At 57.8% G+C, this 19,541-nt stretch overlaps 1 protein-coding gene across 3 annotated transcripts in view; it reads left to right on the top strand.

Moving 5' to 3' along the window:
• Positions 1-19,541, top strand: part of TYK2 (tyrosine kinase 2) — a 28,326-nt gene that overhangs the window by 1,763 nt on the left and 7,022 nt on the right. For 2 of the 3 annotated variants that reach the window (XR_014709078.1, XM_084609954.1), the window contains exons 2-14: positions 4,296-4,490; positions 6,434-6,557; positions 10,528-10,672; positions 11,413-11,576; positions 12,038-12,422; positions 13,472-13,666; positions 14,402-14,559; positions 14,640-14,760; positions 17,212-17,404; positions 17,588-17,694; positions 17,968-18,144; positions 18,533-18,620; positions 18,926-19,053. Coding sequence is in view for 2 of the 3 variants with exons in the window: in XM_084609954.1 (XP_084466080.1) it covers positions 4,307-4,490; positions 6,434-6,557; positions 10,528-10,672; positions 11,413-11,576; positions 12,038-12,422; positions 13,472-13,666; positions 14,402-14,559; positions 14,640-14,760; positions 17,212-17,404; positions 17,588-17,694; positions 17,968-18,144; positions 18,533-18,620; positions 18,926-19,053 (2,169 nt within the window). In the remaining variant the exon portion in view is untranslated. Of the gene's footprint in view, positions 1-4,295; positions 4,491-5,379; positions 5,443-6,433; positions 6,558-10,527; positions 10,673-11,412; positions 11,577-12,037; positions 12,423-13,471; positions 13,667-14,401; positions 14,560-14,639; positions 14,761-17,211; positions 17,405-17,587; positions 17,695-17,967; positions 18,145-18,532; positions 18,621-18,925; positions 19,054-19,541 lie in introns of those variants that run through there. The other variant, XM_084609955.1, reaches the window with a different exon arrangement.

Below are 19,541 nucleotides of genomic sequence, written 5' to 3' on the forward strand. Positions count from 1 at the left end.
CCCAGGCCTTAGTAAGTTGTTCCCATGGCTAATGACCTCCGTGGTTAAAACTTTGCCCCTTGTTTCCAGTCTAAATCTATGTAGTTTCAACTTCCAGCCATGGGCTCTTGTAACCTACGCCAGGAAGAGCCAAAGGGACTTTGTGGTTATTCGGTGTAGGCAATTGTATGTCCAGGAGGTTCCAAGTGTATTAATATAAAGATTAAAGTGTAAGCGCTGGGGGCCGGAACCTCAGCGGGTGTCAGTGGGCCTAGCTTCACTGAAGACAGTGGAGCGGCTGTGTCTGTTTACACCAGGTGAGGCTTTGGCCCTCCTTTGGCAGGGTGGTGCTGCAGAGGTGATCTCTTAGGGGTGGTTAGGTCGAAGCCAGAGTGAAGGTTTGGTGAATAGAGGCTCGCCTGCCTGCCCCAACTGCATTTGTTTGACTTCAACTGGTTTTAACCAATTGATTAAATCGGTGCAAAAGGCTGAATGGACACTGATCTGTTGGTTTAAGCTGGGCTCATTTTGATTTATCTTAAGTCCATCAGGAATCTGTTTAACTCAAGCCCAGATGAGCCACTCTTAAACCAAAATAAGAATGTCCACACTGGTAGGCACTGGCTTAACTAAATTGGTTTCAAAAACAGTTTAAGGTAAACCAGCGCAATTTGTGTGTGTAGACAAAGTCTAGGTTCCTGAAGGGGTGCTGCTATGAAGAAGGGAAGTGCCTCCGCTTTGGCTTTGGTGATCTGCTCTTTAGTTGGTGTCCAGTTCTTCTCCCCTGAGCCTTGAGTTTATGGTTGCTTAGGATCTGTCTGCACTGGAGACATGCCCAGTTGCAGCCATTGGTGTAGATTTACCACTGCAGATCTCTAGCGTAGATGGACAAAGCCGCCGTAGGCCATGATTTGCAGACGTGCAGCTGTACTCCAGTTGCAAGCAGGGGGGGACTCACCACATTGCAAAGTGTGGTGAACAGCAGTTTTGCCTGTCTGCTCTAGGGGCTTTCTCTGGTGACAGGTCCCCAGGCCTTCATGTGGGTGAAAATAAACCACAGACATTGACGATGTGTGTTTCTGACATCTTGCCAGCTTCGCTCTTGCCCTAAGGTCCGGAGGCCTGAATCAACAGGATTCCTGCTCTCCAGGAACAGCAAATATTTTGGAGCACTTGTCCCTGTTACAAGGGACAGGAGAGAGGCCACCGGTGAAAATGGGGGAAGCCAAAGGAAAACATTTAGGGCAGTGGCTGTCAATAGCTTCCATTCTGAGACCCCTCCACACTTCTATTTAGCAATATGGGAGGGGCAGTGTGGTCACAACCCTGGGACACCCCCAGGATCCTTAAATCAAGAACCCGCAACTTTGCAGACCAGTTTGGGTTTCCCCAGTTCCTGTGCCTCCATACTGTTATGGAACTTAATGAATACGAAATAAACCCCAGACTCCTGTAATTGTCAACGTTTTTCCTGTGTTTTGCTTTGTCAAACTGTTGACGTTGCAACTTGAAAGCTGGAAAAACCCTTTGAGCTCTTCCCCAGAATAATGGACTGCTGAAAACCACCATCTCCGTTGCTGCCAGCGGGTAGCCTGCCTGCAGGGCTGATAAAGGTTCTGATTTTCCAAAGGTGCAGTGCACATGCCCTGTTGGCTTCTGTGGGAGCATGGGGTGCTGGTGCCGAGTGTCTGCAGCTCCTTAGAGTTGGAGGCATTGAGCCCTCCCACCAACTGAATGCAGGGGCAAAGCCAACACGGGGGAAGCAAATCTTCACGTTGCCTGGTTTATAGAAATGAGGAAGCAAGGCTTTTTGAGAGGAGGAAGAGCTGTCTGTTTTGGATTCCATTCTGGTCATTGGCAGGGGTGGGGAACTGTGCCAAGGTTTAGCGTGAGGATGTGTCTGAGGGATCCTGTTAAGCACTGAGGTTTGAGAGGCTTTGTCCTCTGAGCAGCAGGACAGAACCCAAAGGAACCCGTCTTTCCTCCACTAGGTCCCCTGTCTGGAACCGGGTATGGATGAGGAATCCCTAGAAAACTGCTTCTCACTGTCGTTTTATCCTCTCTTCTCCCCCTTTCCTCTTCCCCAGCAAGAGTAAATCAAACCCGGCAGCCCACGCTCCAGAAAGTGACACTGGTCTATGCTGTGCAGCGTTCCTCTGCTGAGTCAATAGGAGGAACATGACCTGGCAATAATTTAACCTTCCTGCTCCCTGGAGTAACCAGCCATGCAGTAGCATGCAGGGAATGAGGGGGATGGACATATCTGATGAGCTCCCCCAGGAGTGAGTGGTGGCTTGAGATAAGCCTACTCACTCGAGCACAACACCCACCCTCCCCCCACAATCTAGCTCCTGTGGCAAGCCACTGAAATGCACAGAGCACTCACAGGGAGCAGACACCTAGTAAGGTCTCTGGTGTATTTGCTTAAAAACCTAAACAGCTGCATTTTCTTCAGCTGTTTTGCTGACAGCCGCCTCCTTCCCCAAACAGAAAAGGATCAGCCAGGCTTTATCCTGGGAACTAGTACTGCGCGGGGCTGTTTGGCCTTCTGGAGTGGCTTAATCCACTCTGGAATGGGGGTGTGTGTTTTACTGTGTGGCTCTGTCTGCTCCCATCTCCAGCACAGGGCGTGTGCGTGCGGATGTCTAGTTTCTGCACATCCAGGCCCTATTGTGGCTCCATGGCAGCATGGCATATGCAGTCTCTGTTGTCACTGGGACTAGCCCGTTTTTCTGAGCTCCCCAGGCGTGTCTGAGGTCAAAGCGAGCCCGGTGCTTATATCCTGTTCTGTGGTCGCACGTGCTTAATGCTCATTGTGGTATCGCCTGCCAGAGATGCAAAACTACAGACCCAAGAGGTTCGCCTTTCTCCCCCTCCTGAGTTACTCTGGAGACGAGCCCCATAAATCTTGCGGCAAGCTGCTGTTGCACTGGGCGTCTGTGTGATCCGTTGTGTCTCCGGGGAGCAGGATTTTTATCTCTGCAGTTCTTCAGTCTGCTTACGGGCTGCATGGTAGGCAGGACCTCCTTTGTCCCCTCCGGCCCTGTGGCGTTGGCTCTGGTGGGGAATGAATACCGGGGAATGGTAGGATACTGCCTTTCCTATGTGGGAGTTCCCCACTGAACGATGTGTCTAGAGCTGGCAGAGGAAGACAATAGCTGTATGCTAAGATCTGTCTTTAGTCAGCAAAAGGCACCTGGCTGCATGTTTGGCCGGGTATCGAGGCCAAGGCCTGCCTTGTTACAAAGGCACAGCTCCCACTGGCTTCTCTAGGGGGAAGCACCCATGTAACTGTGGGCAGAACTGGGCCCTGGCTTAGAGTGTTGCTTGTGATTAGAACAGGAGAGAAGGGAGTTGGGACTCCTGGGTTCTCCCCAACTCTGGGAGGGGACTGGGATCTAGTGGGTTAGAATGCGGGGGAGGGCTGGGAGCCAGGATTCCTGGGTTCTGTTCCCATTTCTGTCACTGACTTGCTGCACCCCCTTATCTAAGTCCTTCCCTCTCTTGGCTCAGTCGAGAAATGTCTTTGGTCTGTATCTTACGCTGGGTCACGTGTGTGTTCTGCTGGGCAAAGTGCTGTTAGACTTGGATCCAGCTGTGTTTTGTCTGCTGGGGTTGTGGGGGGCCCTACCTGCAAGGCTGATGGATCCTTTGTTGTGTGAGCAGAGCGGTGGAGCCTGGCCCACTGTCTCATCACCCATGAGAGAGAGCCCCACCAGAGAGTGAGGGGCAGGTGGGGAGCAGGGGGAGGACATCTTTGCTTTCAGGGTTCCGGGCGCTGACCCCTTGCTTCCCCCAGTCGTTTAGGTGGGGTGCGGCAAGCTCAGCTATTGCAGAGTAATTGGGTGGTGGAGTGAGGGCCAGAGTATGTCCCTGTTGTTGTAAGGCTTAAGGGAGGGTGACTGTGCTTTGTGGGGCTGGTGTTCCTCCACCCTGGGGGAGGGGGTGTCGTAGGGACCCCATCACTCAGAGGCAAATGTTGGGAGCTGGCCCAGGGCATTTGTGGTTCTGCATTGAAGCTTCACTCCTCACTGGACGGCTAGTTCTTCTTTCTTCTCCCTGCTGGACTTGCTGCCTTTCTGGGGCCCTCCCCTACTGAATGCAGCCATGGCAGGCTTCTTCCAGCTGGCTGGTCCCTGACTGGACCCAGAAGGAATCTGGGACACAAGCACCCGCAGCCACACGTCTCACCAGTGAGCCAGAGCAGCAGCGTTCCTTTGATGCCGTCACGCCCAGAGACACTTGCAACACTGCCCTGAGTCCTACCAGAGATCGCCCCACCCTTTTCTTACAAACGCTTCCCTCTCTCCTCTCAGGCATCGGCGAGATGTCTCTGTGCCAGTGTGCGGTGAAGCACAGTGAGTCAGACGTGGAGGGCTGCTGCTTCTCGGTGGGCGGGGGCCTGAAGGTGTACCTGCACTGGAATGGCGAGGAGGAGGAGCGGTGCCAGACCTACACGCAGGGGGTGCTGAGCGCAGAGGAGATCTGCATCAACATTGCCCAGAAAATCGGTGAGCGCTGGCAGCCTGGAGTGTCTCTGGGCTACCGCCTCTCCAGACAAGCCTATGTGAGCCTGCTCCTGCCCCAAAGACAGGGCTCTGAGCAATCGCTTGGGCTTAACGCTGCTGGGCCTGCCAGGGAGGGTCACTGCCCAGCGCTGCATTGGGGTGAGAGGTCGTGTGGGCTGATCCCTCGCTTCAGACTCAAAGACAAAGGATTCCTCTGCTGCCCTATGATGCTGGTAGCCCGCTGGGCCAGCGAGCAGCGCAGGTGTTACGGCAGAGCCAGTGTCGTTATAACGTTTTCTTCCTGCCCGCCCTGTCTGTTGCTGCCCTGTGGGGTACGATCCAAAGCTGGTCCTTTCCTTTAGCTTCAAGGGGCGGTTGGGGCCAGTGTCCTCCTAAGATGCCAAGAACTGTGAACTCGTGTGACCCCGGGTTGCTAGTGTGCAGCCACTCTGCAAGCCACCCTCTGCCCTGTCTATGAAGGCAGCCGCACGGCCAGCCCGGCCCTGGCACCCTCTGCATGTGCCCACTGCGTATGCAAGGAACCTTGTTCTGTGTCACCCAGAGCTCTCGCTGGCCAGTGCTGTCTGCGATGATGTTGCTCTGTCCACTGGGGATTATGAATCACGTCATTAGGACGATACCAGCCATGGGCTGGTGCTGTGGAGCTGAAAGGGCTGTTACTCCATCCCCTGACCACCTCCCCGCTCTGAGCCAGCCAGTCCCTGACCAGAGGCAAAAGGCTCTAATTCCTACCTTCCCCTGTCACCACCGAGTCCCCCTGGCTATGTGTTGAGAGTTCACGTTGCCCATAGAAGCTCTGTGTCCATTAGAGCTGTAGCTCTTACTAATCAGGACCATGGGCTCTAGCCTCCTGTGTCTCTGGCATTCCTAGGCATTGGGATGAATCTCCCTCTTCCCCTGTGCTCTGGCTGTCGGGCTTTACTGGAAGGCTGAGGTACGGAGCATGACTAGCTCGAGTGTGGTGACATGGCCTCTGACTTGTTGGCATCCTCGCACGATAAACGGTCTGCCGCTCTCCGGGGACTTTCCCTGGTGAGCCACAGGAGCTGTAGATGTCATCGGGGCCTGGTTCTTAGGCCCCGTCAGAGCCGAGCTGCCAGGGCTGCCCTGACTGTCTGTGCAGGGGTATTTCCCTGTCCACTGGGAGGAGGAGGGAGCGGCTGAAGTGCCTGTTAACCCCGGGTTTGCTGCAAACCCCCTTTCCTCCTGCATGAGGCCAGCTGACAAACCATCGTGGTGTTTTCTGCTTGGTGAAGTTTAAAAAAACCCCAAAAAACCCGTCACACTGCTGAGAGGCTTGTCAGGCCAACTGGCTGCCTCTAAGCAACCAGCCTGGGGTGTGACGATGTCTCTGGAGGATGCAGTGTGGCCTGATGCAGAGAGCACTGGACTGGGACTCAGGAGACCTGGATTCTAATCTTGGTTCCACCACTGACCTGCTGCTGGGTGACCTTGGGCAAGTCACTGTCCCTCCGTGTGTTTGTTTCCCCATCTGCAAAACAGAGTTAATGATACTGACCTGCTTTGTAAAGCCCTTAGAGATCTGCGGCCGAAGTGCTATTTAAAAGCGAGCTATGAGGATTATTGTTAAAAGCAGGCTAGTTTTAATAAGTACCTTTAAATTCATGAGCTGTCGCGTGATGTCTGCATGGCTCAGAAAAAGCTAATTCCGTGCTCGCACTGTGGGACTTGGGCCTAGATCTTGAGTCTCAGAGCATCAGGCACTATGCCTGCTGTTGGCACTCAGTGAAGGAGTCTGTTACCAGTAAAATCCTGTAATGGGGAGGAGAGAACTGGGAACAGCTTTCAGGTCAAGACAATGAGAGAAGCAGCTTTGCAGCAGCTATAAAACCATGCAGTTTAAAGCAGGGGCAGAGGGGAAATGAGCCCCTGCCATCACACAGGAATTCTCTTGTCTCCTGCAGGGATCACGCCGCTCTGCTACAGCCTCTTCGCGCTCTGTGATGTGCAGACCAGAGTCTGGCTCCCTCCCAACCATGTGTTTGAAATCAGCAAAGACACCAACCTGAATCTGTTCTTCCGCATGAGGTGAGAATTGCTCCCTGGGGGGTCACAGGTGGCTCCCCACACACTCTCTGCTTTTGCCAGCTGCAGTTCAGGGGTGAGGGGCCCCTTAGCCAGATGCTATGGGGTAATGTGGCAGGCATTTGAATAGGAACGCTCGTGCTAAGGAGAGGCATCCCTTGGTGGTTTGCCTGGTTACCTGGGAAGGGAGGCAACAGAAGCAATTAAGAAACCTGGATGAAGGTTGGCGTCAGGTCAAATAGCGACCGGGCAGCATCTCTGGGGAGGTGAGAGGCTGTGCACGCCTTTCTGGGTCTCACTTGGGCTGACTGCATGGCTGAGAGCTGGACGGTGCAGTGGAAATCTGTTCACAAGGTTCTTTGTGCCCCTCAATCCCAACCCACATCCCCTGCTGTTCAAGTCTGTGCTCCCCACAGTCAGCTCTGCTTCTGCTCTTCCAGACTTGGGCTTCTCCTGAGCAGAATCTACCAGTCACGTTATTACGTGGTGCTGGCGACGTGGACAAAGGCCCAAAGGGAAATAGGCTAAGACCCACTGAACTCATTCTACCTGTGACTGGGGGGCAGCGTGTTGATCTAGGTCTCCAGGTATGAAGAGAGTAGTGTGTGGGCTCTGCTTATTGATATCCTCTCGGTGAGGCTCTAACATATCGTGGGAATCCGGCTGCGTGACCCAGCATATCCTCCTAGAATGCAGTCACCATCGGATCAGCAGGGCTTTCAGGCTCATTTTTATAGCGTCTGAGTCCTAATAAAGGCAAAAGTGACCAGTGATTACAGGTCTGGGATTTTATTAGGTCCTGTGAAGCTCCCCTCTGGCAACTTTCCTCCTTGGCACCAGTGCGCTGCTCATTAGAAGGTGGAATGTTTGCTTGTAGGCCTCTCGGATGTCACTGTCCGGTATGCAGGTGCCGAGGACTGTGCTGACCAGTCAGAGACCATCTGACTGGCACTGCGATGCCGGCCTGTAAATCAGCAGTGGCCAAAGGGTCTGTGTGGGAGGGCTTTGGCCGTGTGCATTGCCATGGTACTGGAGTGTGGATCTTGGGCTTCTAAGAAGCAGCCTGTTGCCAACCTCCTCTTCAGCGCAGACCACATATCCCAGCATGCTTAGCTGCTCAGCTCAAGGTGGGCAAAGCATGCTGGGATATGTAGTTTTTTTGTTGCTCTAAACAACATCGCTATAGGCCACAGTCTCTGTACCAAAGGTGAGGACACATGCAGTCTGAGTGCAGATAGAGCATAGGTTTCTGGCAGCTGAGCCCTTGGGTTGGACAGAGCATAGGTCACATTGACAACGGACAGCCTGATGCAACGGCCCCATCCAGCCCCGAGATTACAAATGGCTCGTGTTGGATGCTACGATCTCCCGGCAGCTGCGCTCTGTTTCCTTCCCCTCCGAGGCTCAGCTAGGTGCAGCTCTGTTGCTACTCTGTCCTCAGTCCGGATGGGTGGCTAAGCCATCCACGGTGGAGCGCGGCTGCAGGAAATTGCGTCTCCGTGTGTGTGAGCGTCAGAATACCTTCGTGCTCGCTACCGCAGACTGAGCTGTGGCTTTGAGGGTTCTGGGGAGGACGCGGGCAGTGGAAACAACAAACTCGCTTTGGCTGCAGTTTGTGCCTCTGCCCCATTTCCATAGCGACTCTCCCATATGGGTGTAAGGGGCCCAGCGCAGCAGGGTCCTGCTCCGGGCTAGCCCCTCTGGATACAGTCCAAAGAGCAACACGTCAGAGGTGGTCTTTAATAGCGGAGCAGGGTGCTGGGGAGAGGTGCCGAGCAGGGAGACTAGAGGCCTCTAGCCACAGTGCAGACGCAAGACAGCTGGTGAGCTGACAGTGCTCTGGCTACCAGTTGTGTGGCCTGCCAGTCTTTGTACAATGTGCCTTTGTTGCTGTTACCTCCTCCCTCCCCGGCCGCCGCCTCTTGCCTTTCAGACCGTGAGCATTCTGGGCAGGCACTGTTGCTGTGTCTTCAGCAGCCAGCATGAGGGGCCTCTGGGATGCAAGCGGCCGTGCTGCAAGCTTCCCTCTCCTAACTCATCCAGCTTGGATCAGAGCTTTGCTGTGTGAGATGCTGGACAGTCCATGTGAGACGGTGCAATCTATGCTTCAAGGAGCCCCTGATTCTACCCACACCTGTGTCCGGAGAGGCCTTTGGCAGGCTTAGGGCCTGTGACGGTAGCTTGCTTGCCGCACTGGTCGTCGTTTGAATCCGTTGCTGTTTAATGGCTCAGGAGCCTTGCTGTCCGTACAAGTCTTGCTGCTGAGCATCCCTGTGTTGATTTCTGCTTGACGGGCTCGGGGACCACTTGCGCTGCACATAAGTGACTCCTGTCCTCAGCTGCTCTGGTGCTGCAGTGCCCACTGGAGCAGGCTTGCCCTGGGGAAGCACTCTTGTTTTGAAGTGCTCGATGGAGAGCCATGTTCTTGCCACTTTATAGGCAGGGAAACTGAGGCCCAGAGGAGCAGCATAGCCTGCCCCAAGGTGACTGAGTCAGTGGCAGCACTGGGCGTAGAACCCAAAAGTCCTTTGCTCTGAGGTATCTCTGCTCTGGCTGAGACCTCTGATCCCAGGAGCCTTTGTAACCCCGTCTCCTCTCTGCGCCCTGAGAACAATTTGAGTTGGGTGAATGTGGAGCTGGGCACTGAAAGAAGAGGGCACTCTCAGCCAAGTGAGCACAAGGCAGGTGAACTGCATTCCTTTGGAAGAAGCTAGCTGCACCCCAGAGGGGTGTGTAGTCTGGCGCGTTTCCCTGGCCATAAGACCTGGCCCCTGGAAACACAAGCTGGAGATGTGTGTGGGAGGGTCCCTGGATCGGGGTGATGGGCAAAGAGGGTGCAGGGCTGTGATGTGCGGAGAGCCATTCCTGTTCAGTGGCCTGGATGGGGTCTTGGTCCCCGTGGCCAGTGCAACACTGCCCCCCTCGCTTGCAGCCCGAGTCTGTCTTGTCCCTGCTGAATGGGCCTTGAGGTCTGAACTCCTCCGGCGGGGCCTTGCTGGCAGAATTGGGGAAAACGTCCCGGGACGCTCGCCCTGCTGTTGCTCCGGCTGAATCTCTGCTGTAATAGAGGCTTTTGGTCCCCAGCTCACTGCATTGGCATGGGTGCTGTCTGCCAGATTTAAACCGCCGGCACCTTGGGCGAGCGCTGGCTCGTGCCCTTCCTCGCTGGAGCATGGGCAGGCGTTTCTCTGGCCAAGCCCCAGCCCTCGTTCATCTGTACGGAGCGGCCGGTAGTGTGCCGCGGCTCGGGCAGCAGCTGTGGGGTACCAGTGCAAGGGGTGGAGACCTCAGCCCCGACCAGGAAAGCACTTGCCTGGCTAGGCTGCGCCAAGGTGCGCCTGGAGGGTCCGTGTTCCTTTCTACGCTCTCCCTGCAGCAGTGGGGAGGCTGGTGGGGTCAGGTCCTTGCTGGTATAAACCCCTGAAACTGTACTAGTTTGTACCAGCTGTGGAGCTGGCCCTTAACTCTAGCAGGGTGTAGGTCTGCTTGGCTGTATTGCCAGTCCCAGAGGGATGGCAGTGTGGTTTAGTGGAGAGAGCACTGGACTGGGACCCAGGAGACCTGGGTTCTATTCCCAGCTCTGCCACTGACCTGCTGGGTGACCTTGGGCAAGTCACTCCACCTTTATGTGCCTCAGTTTCCCCAGTTGTAAACGGTAGTAATGATACTGGCCTCCCTTGGAGATGCACTAGTGAAAAGCTGGCTGCATGACCGTCAGAGCTGAGCCTCACAGCTGTGGCTTTCCATGCTGCTGCTGCTGTGGAGACCAGGCTCCTGCCTGCTGCACGGGGCAGCTTTGCGGGGACTGACTCGGACAGGAGTGCCAGAAGGAGAAGAGGGAGGATTTTGTAGCCAGGGTCTGGCAGCTGCTGAACCACTGGCTCTGCGTTGATTCCAGCAGGTGCCTGATGGGCTCAGTGGTGCTGTGGCCTTTCCCGCCTCTCACAGGCTTGTCCGTGTCTGTCTCCCACAGGTACTACTTCCGGAACTGGCATGGGATGAGCGACAAAGAGCCGGCCGTTTATCGCAACGTTCCCCGGCAGAGCGACGTCCCTGAGGACAAGCTGCAGGGCGGTGCGCTTCTGGACAAGTCGTCCTTCGAGTATCTCTTTGAGCAGGTGGGGGCGCTGCTCTACGCGAACCCGTGACTGGGACGTTCGCCTCTGAGAAGGGCCGGCAGCCCAGAGGGTTAGATAGAGACCCTTGACTCCCGAGGGATGAGGGCCACTTTCACCAGCGCTTCTCGCTGGACGCCGCTGATGCTCGGCTATGACCGTGCCGAGTGCAGGACGAGAACCTGTGCAGAATGGAACAGACAAGGATCTGCCACCTGCCGCAGCGGGGACTTGGGCGCGGCTTCCCAAGTGTGCTGGCACAATGTTTTCTCAGCTTCCCCGTCACCCGAGCCGGCGCTCCGATCTGCTGGGCATCCATTTCCGAATTCAGTGGTAGGAGGCCACCTGGCCTCCAAGCTGGATCAGAGCAGGGGCCCATGTCCCTCTAGTCTGGTATCCTGTCTCCGACAGGGGCTGCACCAGCTGCCTCAGAGGAAGGTGCGGAATATCCTGCCCCTGAGGGAAATTTCCTCCTGAGCCCTGATAACTTGAGGTCAGGGCGCCTGCCCTGAAGCAGGAGGGTCTGCAGCCCTTCCAACACAGAAGAGAGTCTTTAAGGTTTTGCCTCATTTGATTTAAAGATATTCCAAATATGCTACAGGCCGTAGGAGCTGATCAAAGGGCTCCCTCTGTGAGGCTGAGAAGGAAGACAGCTAAATCTGAGTGGATGCTTTGCGTCGTCTTTTCTCTTTGTATAACGCTTTTTTTTTTTTTTTTTTTTTAAATTTTGGTTCCCTTTGCAGGGGAAATATGAGTTCATTAATGACGTTGTGTCTCTGAAAGACCTTCAGAGCGAACAGGAGATCCACCGGTTTAAGAACGAGAGCTTAGGCATGGCTGTCCTTCACCTCTCTCACATGGCTCTCAAACGAGGCGTCTCTCTCGAAGAAGTGGCCAAAAAAACCAGGTGATTTGCGGGGTGGATGGGCACTGGGGCTGTGCTGTCCACCTCCTTCCCAGGCCCTGCAGTGTAGCTGATGTGTGGCCACTGAATGGCAGCCTCTTCTGGGGTGGAGCTTGCCTCACGCCAGTGCTGAAAATAACACGGCTTTCGTGGAGCTTGTTTCTGGAGCCCATCATGGTACTCGCCCTGGCAGCCGGTGTTGGAATTGAGTTGACCCCAGAGCACACTTTCACATTGCACTGCTTCTCCTTGACAGTGCAAAGGCTGTGCCCTCATCCAGCAGGCCCCCTGCGATCCAGGGGGCGGTAGGGCCTAAGACGCATCGCACTGCGACGGGTACTAGGGTTCATGGTGGAACAGCGTTGCGTGACTGCAGCTTCCTTTCTGCATGCTCTGATTTGCCATTTGCTCTCCCTCCTGTGTGATGCCCCTGCTGTGCTAACCTTCCCCTCTCTCTCTCGCAGCTTCAAGGGTTGCATCCCGCGCTCCTTCTGCCGGCAGATCCAGCAGAACAACTACCTGACCAGGTTCCGCATGAGGAACGTCTTCAGGAAGTTCGTGCAGCGCTTCCAGCGGCACACGGTCAGTGCTGGGAAGCTGACGGAGCAGGACGTCATGTACAAGTACCTGGCCACCTTGGAGAACCTGGCCCCCCGCTTCGGGAGCGAGCTCTTCCCGGTCCTTTCCTTGGAGACGGCCTCTGAGGGCGAGAAGGTGCTGCTCTATGTCAATGGAGGGCACACGCAGCTGGAGGGCGGCTGCGTGTCATCTCCCAGGGACAGGCCCGCCACCCACGAAGTCTTGGTCACTGGCACGGACGGCATTCAGTGGCGGACCGTCCCTGTTGAGGTAGGCTTGTATCCGGCTCCCCTGCCATGGGGGGCCGCTGGCTCCTACAAGAACCTGCCCGGCACAATGCAGATAGCACTGGCCCCTCTGCATTGGGGGTCGCAATGGGTGGTGCTGGCCCTGTTCTAGCTAGGGCTGACCCCCTCTCGTTCAAAGGCACTGTGGCCTAGTGGATAGAGCCCAGGGCTTGGGCTCAGGAGATCTGGGTTCTATTCCTGGCTCTGCTGCTGGCCTGCTGGGTGAGTCATGGCTCCGCTCTGTGCCTCAGTTTCCCCATCAGTAAAATGAGGGTGATGGTCAGTGTTCGGTCCGGGCCTGGGTAGGAGCGCCCCAGCCGTGACAGGTCTGGGCCAGGGGAGGGGTACCCCTCTCCCCTGGCAGGTCCCTGGGCAGGCTCTTCCGCACCGTGCAGGCACTCACATAGGTGATGGTTCTGACCTCCTGAGAGAGCCGCTGCTGAAAAGTGCTAGGCAAGAGCCAGGGAGCGGCTGCTAATGGTATGCGCCTGGGGAAACCCCCCCTCTCCGAAGGCACAGAATAGCCTGGCCCAATGAAGGAGGGTGGCATCGGGCCAGTGTGTTCAGTGCCACACAAGTGCTGCTAGCCCCAGGGACTCGCTCCGCTCTGCAAAGCATGTTTCTAGCCCTGGCAAGTGCTGAGAGTTCGCCCTGGAAATGGCACGCTCAGTCTTGCCTCAGCGCTGGCACGAGCCGTGCCTGCTGCTGGAGTTGAAAAGGCTGCCTCTGGAAGAAGGGGCAAGCCCAGCTTCCTGGGGCGTGCGGCATCTGAAACCTCGAGGGACGGCACCTGCTCAGGCCGAGTCAGAACTGATGTGGGACAAAGCGGTGGGACGGGAGGTGCATGTGGCGGGGTGAAGGGCTAGATGCTCGCTGGCGGGAGCTGACGCCGTGAAGCCTGGAGGAACACTCGCCTGTACTCGTGCTGTGGGAGAATGCAGGCCAGGTCTGGCCACCGCTTCGCCTGCTCTGTGGATACTGCCCAGCCGCCTGGAAAGCCGGAGCTGTGACCCTGCTTTCTGTCTTCCGCAGAGTGCAGAAAGCCACCCCCACCGGAGTTATTTTGGGAGGAAGACTAGGGCCAAAGAGCTGGACCCCAAAGGGCTGCCTCAGCCAGTGGAGAGGAGCGAGGCCAAGTGGGTGCGCTTCTGTGACTTCCAGGAGATCACGCACATTGTCCTCAAGGACTGCAAAGTCAGCATCAACCGCCAAGACAACAAGTGCCTGGTGAGGGCTCTCCCTGCGTGATGGGTCTCTGGAGCGGGGACTATCTTCCTCTTGCCGTGGGGGCTAGTGGGTTAGAGCAGGGGGGCTGGGAGCCAGGACTCCCGAGTTCTCTCCCCAGCTCTGGATGGGGTGTGGGGTCTAGTGGTTAGAGCAGGGAAATCCTGGTTTCATCCCCAGCTCCACCTTGTGTGGGCTTGGCCAAGTCAATCCTGCATGGGTCTATTCCCTGGTAACTGGGGGATGTTACCACTGAATGTCTGTCCCATGCCTTGAGACCTGTGGCTCCGAGACAGTGCGAGTTAGGGGAGTATTTCTCCTTTCCCATCCCCCTGCCCCTTGGCAGCAGGGTCAGTCCGTTGGAGATGGGAGGGGCTGGCATTAGAGGGCAGACCAAGGAACAGCTACTGGCTCCCGCCCATCTCCAGGATGGGGGGTGCCGGGGAGGGGACCTAAGGGAGCTGTGGGTTGTGTGCAGAGGGGGTGAGGGTCAATACCAGAATCTTGGGGCTTTCCCATAGTGCATCAGGATTCCACAGGTGTTGCTGTTCCTGTTCCTGACCTGCCCAGTGGGGGGGAGTTCCCGCCCATGTGTTGAGTGCTCGGGGCTTGATCCTTGAACCACTGGTTGGCTCAGAAAGCGGAGCTTGGACGGTGAAGGGGGGGATGAGGCCTGGGTAGCCTCTCAGCCAGCCAATGGTGACACCCTGTGACTGTTCTCCCCCCCCCCCCCCCCAGGAGCTGGTTCTCCCGTCCTACGAAACGGCCCTGTCCCTGGTGTCGCTGGTGGATGGCTACTTCAGGCTCACGGCCGACTCCAGCCACTACCTGTGCCATGAGGTGGCCCCGCCACGGCTGGTGATGAGCGTCCTGAATGGCATCCATGGGCCAATGCAGTAAGTGGCGCTTGCTGCCGAGCGGGAGACCTGGGGGCTCTGCAGGGCCTGGGCCTGTCTGACGCCTTTCCCGCCCCCAGGGAGGAGTTCGTCTTCGCCAAGCTGAAGCGGGAGGAGCAGGATGGTCTGTACATCATCCGCTGGAGCGTCCTCAACTTCAACAGGCTGATCCTGTCGGTGGTGAAGAGGGACCCTGGCCAGGTAAGGCAGGCGTGGGGTGAGCAACATCCATCCGAGATGGACTCGAATGAGCAAAGGCCCCGTGCGCGTGACCGCTGCTGCGTTGGCTGTACATTCTTGCGCTGTGCTCAGAGCTCCTGCCAGCACGTGTGGGTTGCGCACTCATCCTCTGCAGAGGGAGGACTGTGCGGGCGGAGGAGTGTGTTGTTTCGGTAGGGTTTGCTGGCGGGGGGAGGAGGCAGGTTAGAGCAGTGCCCTGGCACTTGGAGTGGTGTCGGGGGAGGGTTGGGATGGTCCTTGGTGTCACGGCGTCCCCGGGCAATGCTCTGGAACTGCTCCCTACGAAGCCAGGCAGGACTCTGGGGAGTCTCCTCTCTGGGAGCAGCCTGTCTGCAGGACACACAGCTCCCCCGGCTCCACCTTCCTGGGTCTGACCTCGGAGCATTCAGCCTCCTCTGCCCCTCCGTGCACTTCCCACAGTGAGTCCACCCAGGTGGGGTCCTGGGGAAGCCAGAGGGTCCTGCCCCCCAACTCCGCAGTCAGACGGGACTCTCAGCCAGCCAGTAAAACAGAAGGTTTATTAGACGACAGGAACATGGCCTAACACAGAGCTTGTAGGTGCAGAGAACAGAACCCCCTCAGCCGAGTCCATTTTGGGGGGCAGTGAGCCAGACAACCCCATCTGCCCTTCACTCCATGTCCCCAGCCAGCCCCAAAACGGAAACTCTCTCCAGCCCCTCCTCCTCCTCTGGGCTTTGTCCCTTTCCCCGGGCCAGGAGGTCACCGGATTCCTTTGTTCTCCAACCCTTTAGCTCTCACCTTGCAGGGGGGACGGGTCCAGGCCATCAGTGGCCAGGAAACAGGGTGTCAGCCATTCTCTGTGTCCAGACCCCTGCACACACCTGCCCTCTAGGGCTCTGCAACGGCCATACACCCTTATCCTACCCCCTAGATACTTAAGAACTGCCTAGGGGAAACTGAGGCACCCCTACAGTATTCAGAGGAAACATTAAGAACAGTCCCGCTTCGTCACACTTGGTTCCCTGTAGAAGTTTGTTCTCCAGTCCAGTCCCGGCCCAGCCCTGTCTCCCACCCAGAGACTTGGTCTCGTTCCTGGGACGCCCTGCCAACTGCATGTCGGAGACCTAGTTTTCTGCTCATGAGACCCACTTGTCTTGAACCGTGTCTGGGCTGGGAGCCAGCCAGTGGCTCCGGGTGCAACAGGGGTTTGGGAGTGATGTGCTCCAGTTGGGCGCAGTCTGCAGACCCAGTGCTGAATGTGGACTCCACGCGTTGGCGTGGCACGCAGCAGAGCTGGTCTCGCTCTGGCTGGTTTTTACTGCTCCCCCTGCGTTTGGAGGGGTTGGGCCAACCTGTGTCTGATCCGGGCAGCTCCAGGCATGCCAAAAATATGTGCAGCCACCTCTGGCGTGGAAAGTGTGGCGACTAATGGACACAGAACACAAGAGTGGGGCAAAGGGAGACTTAGAGCAAAGACACTGGGGTGAGCCAAGGGATTTTCCCAGGACCCCGAGGGGCCCAAACAGGCACAGCAGACGGCATCTTGTCTGAAAGTCTCATTAGTCTCGCTCAAGTACACGCGTGTCCCAGCATGCAGCTGCCATGAACGCAGGGCTGCTTGGGCATGTGCCCTGCACACTCCCTTTCCCTGGCGCCTCCAAGCCTTGCATGGCAGGTCCCTAGCGCAACCCTCCACATGATCGCCCTGGGGAACGCAGGCCACGATGCCAGCAGACACAGGGAGCCTGGGGGCGGCCGGTGCCAGAAGGAGCCTTGGGAGGAAGGCTGCAGCTGGTGCAGAATCTGGGCGTGCCGTGTATCCGGACGGGAACGTAGGGGCTGCCCTGGCGGCTCGCTTGCAGTAAGAGTGAGTGCGTTCTCCTGAGCCGACCCAGTTACTGCAGGAAATGCTGGAGCCGAGCAACAATTTCCTTCCCAGTCTTGGGCTTGCTGGAATGGCCGGCGTAGGGCAGTGGCAGCAGACAGGCTTAATTGAGAGGCAGAGACCTTGCCCGGCCACTGTCTGAAATGGCAGCACTGCCCGGAACCCTGCTGCAGTCTCCTTGGTGAGCCTGGGGTGTGGCCAGCTGGCTGCAGCTGACATGGGAGAGATGCTGCTGGGCTGACTGCTTGGAGAGAGGAGCTGGAAGGAATGCAATGAAATCTAGGCAGCCCGTGGTAGTGAGATGCTGGTTAGCCAAGCGCAGGGGCCTGACCCCAGACCCTGCTGGAGCACGGCACTCTGAACCATCAAGTGACTAGGGAGAAGCTGCAGGCCCCTGCTGCCCACTGATGGGTTTTCGTGGCATGGGTGGGTGACAGCAGGGTCCGCGTGCTCAGGCGTAAGACCGTCAATGGGGCATGAGCGTGCTGAGCAGGGGTTCCTGGAGCCATGGACGTTGGGTTGCCCTGTCACAACAGTCTCTCTTCCCCTTCCTCCCCCTGCCCCAGGGCTCCGGGACACAGACCACCCCCACGTATAGGCAGTTCCGGATCCAAAAGAGAGGCGTCTCCTTCGTGCTGGAGGGCTGGGAGCGGGAGTTCTCCACCGTGCGGGAGCTGATGGACGTTCTCAAAGGCTGCACGCTCAAGTCGGGAGAAGAGAGCTTTGCTGTGAGGAGGTGCTGCCCGCCGAAGCCGGGAGGTACGAGCCCCGTCCCAAGCCCTTGGGGAGTGAGATTCTCCCCAGGAGCCTTTGGCAGCAGCTGGGGCTCTGCCCCAGCCCAGAGCTCCCATGTGCAGAGAGCCAGAGCAGAGTCTCCGAAATGGCTTGTGTCAAGGCTGATGGGGTCTCTGACCTCCTCTTCCTGTGGGCCTCTCCACACAGAGATTTCAGATCTGATCATCGCCCGGAAGGTGAAGGACAGCACCCGGCAGATCCTGAACCTGACCCAGCTCAGCTTCCACCAGATCCGGAAAAATGAGATCACCCAGGTTGGCCTCCCTGACAAGTGCTCGGGGGGAGGCTCCAGGGAGACGGGTCGGTGTCCTGGAGGAGAATCAATGCGCAAGGGAAGCTGAAAGCTGGTGCAATGGGGAGGACGGGGGAGCAGGTGCTGGGCCAGGCCCAGCAACTCCATCAGGAGTGGGGGCTCAGCAAAGGCAGCACCTTCAGCCTAGGGCCAATCTCCCTCTGGACATGGTGGGGGGCAAGCAGGGTTCTCCCTGTGGCACCGAGTGACCCCCTTATTGCTGTCTCCCATGCAGAGAGCTCACCTGGGCCAGGGCACCCGCACCAACATCTACGAGGGCGTGCTGCATGTTTGCGGGGGCGCTGGCGGGGACGACGAGGCTGAGTACTTCTCCACCGAGCAGAACAACAACAGTCGCGAGATGCACGTGGTGCTCAAGGTGCTGGACCCCAGCCACCGGGACATCGCCCTGGTGAGCAGAGCCCTGGGGATGGCGGAAGGGAGTGCCGGGCACGCGGAGGTGCAGAACCCAGCCTGCTGGCAGCTCAGGGCCGGAGCTCTGCAGTGTGTGCGGGACCCTGCCTGGGAGCCTCCCGATGGTGCCGTAGCCCAGGGGACCGTGGGGCGAGGAGGAGGGTACTCTGAATGTGGGGAGACAGCCCTGGATCTGGATAGGAGCCTGCGGGAGGAGGGGTGAAATCGCCACACATTGGTCCTGCTAGCAAAAGCCCCACCCCAAGCCTGCTGGCTGCAACTGCTGAGCTACCGCCTCTTCCCCACGCTTCGGTTAGCTGGCCCAAGGTGGCTGGCTATCCCAGGGACCGCGCGCCAGTACCTGACTTCCCCGCTTCTCTCTGCAGGCGTTCTTCGAGACGGCCAGCCTCATGAGCCAGGTCTCGCACATCCACCTGGCCTTCGTGCACGGCGTCTGCGTGCGGGGCTCCGAGAGTGAGTAACGGCTCCCCAGCGCGTGGCCCTCCCCTGCACCGTCCCTCCCTAACAGCCTGCCTGGCCCTTTGCCCCTGCTGAGGGGCTCAGGGACCCTCTGAGAGGGCAGAAGTCTCCCTGAATGCCTCCCCGCCCCATCCGGCCTGTGCAGGGGGGGGGTCTCATCCTAGCAACAGTTGATCAGGGTGCAACTTGCCAGCACGTCTGCCCTGAGTGTCCTCAGCTGGGCCCCAGCCTGCGGCCCTGCCTTGCCCTCCAGTGCCAAAGAGCTGGGCTGGTAAGGAACGGCCTCTTCTGCCTCTCAGATATCATGGTGGAGGAGTACGTCGAGCACGGCCCCCTGGATGTCTTGCTGCGGAAGGAGAAAGGCCGGGTGACCGTCGGCTGGAAGGTCACTGTCGCGAAGCAGCTCGCCAGCGCCCTGAGCTACTTGGTGAGAAGCTGTGCTTTGGAACTGGGCTCTTTCCCTGGGGCGCGCCCTGGTGCGTTCATGTGAGGCTGCTCTGGAGAGCCCCGGGCTTCTTTAGGCACCTTTTGCCCCTGCTCCAGTCCCCGGGGAGCACCATCTGCCAGCATGCAGCTGGGTGTCCACTTCAGCAATGCAGATAGATCTGGGTAGGTCCTCAAACCCTCTCCCTCGCTGCAGTGTCCCAGCACCTCCCCACCCCTGGGAAGCACCAAGCAGAGGAGCGACTCACCCGAGGTTGCCCAGCGGGACGCTGGCAGAGCTGGGGCTTGAACCAAGGCCTGGCCCAGCCCCGTCGCCAAGGTGCACCGCTCGGTCTGAAACCTCATGACTCCTCTGGTTACACATGAACCGCGCGCCCTGGTCCGAGTGAGGCCTGGAGGCTGGAGAGAGCCGGGAGTGGACTGCTGCTGCCTCCCTTCCTTGCTAGGAGTGTGGCCAGCGGCTGAGGAGTG

This window comes from Lepidochelys olivacea (assembly GCF_965140295.1).
Source record: "Lepidochelys olivacea isolate rLepOli2 genome assembly, chromosome: 20".
Lineage (NCBI taxonomy): Eukaryota > Metazoa > Chordata > Testudines > Cheloniidae > Lepidochelys > Lepidochelys olivacea.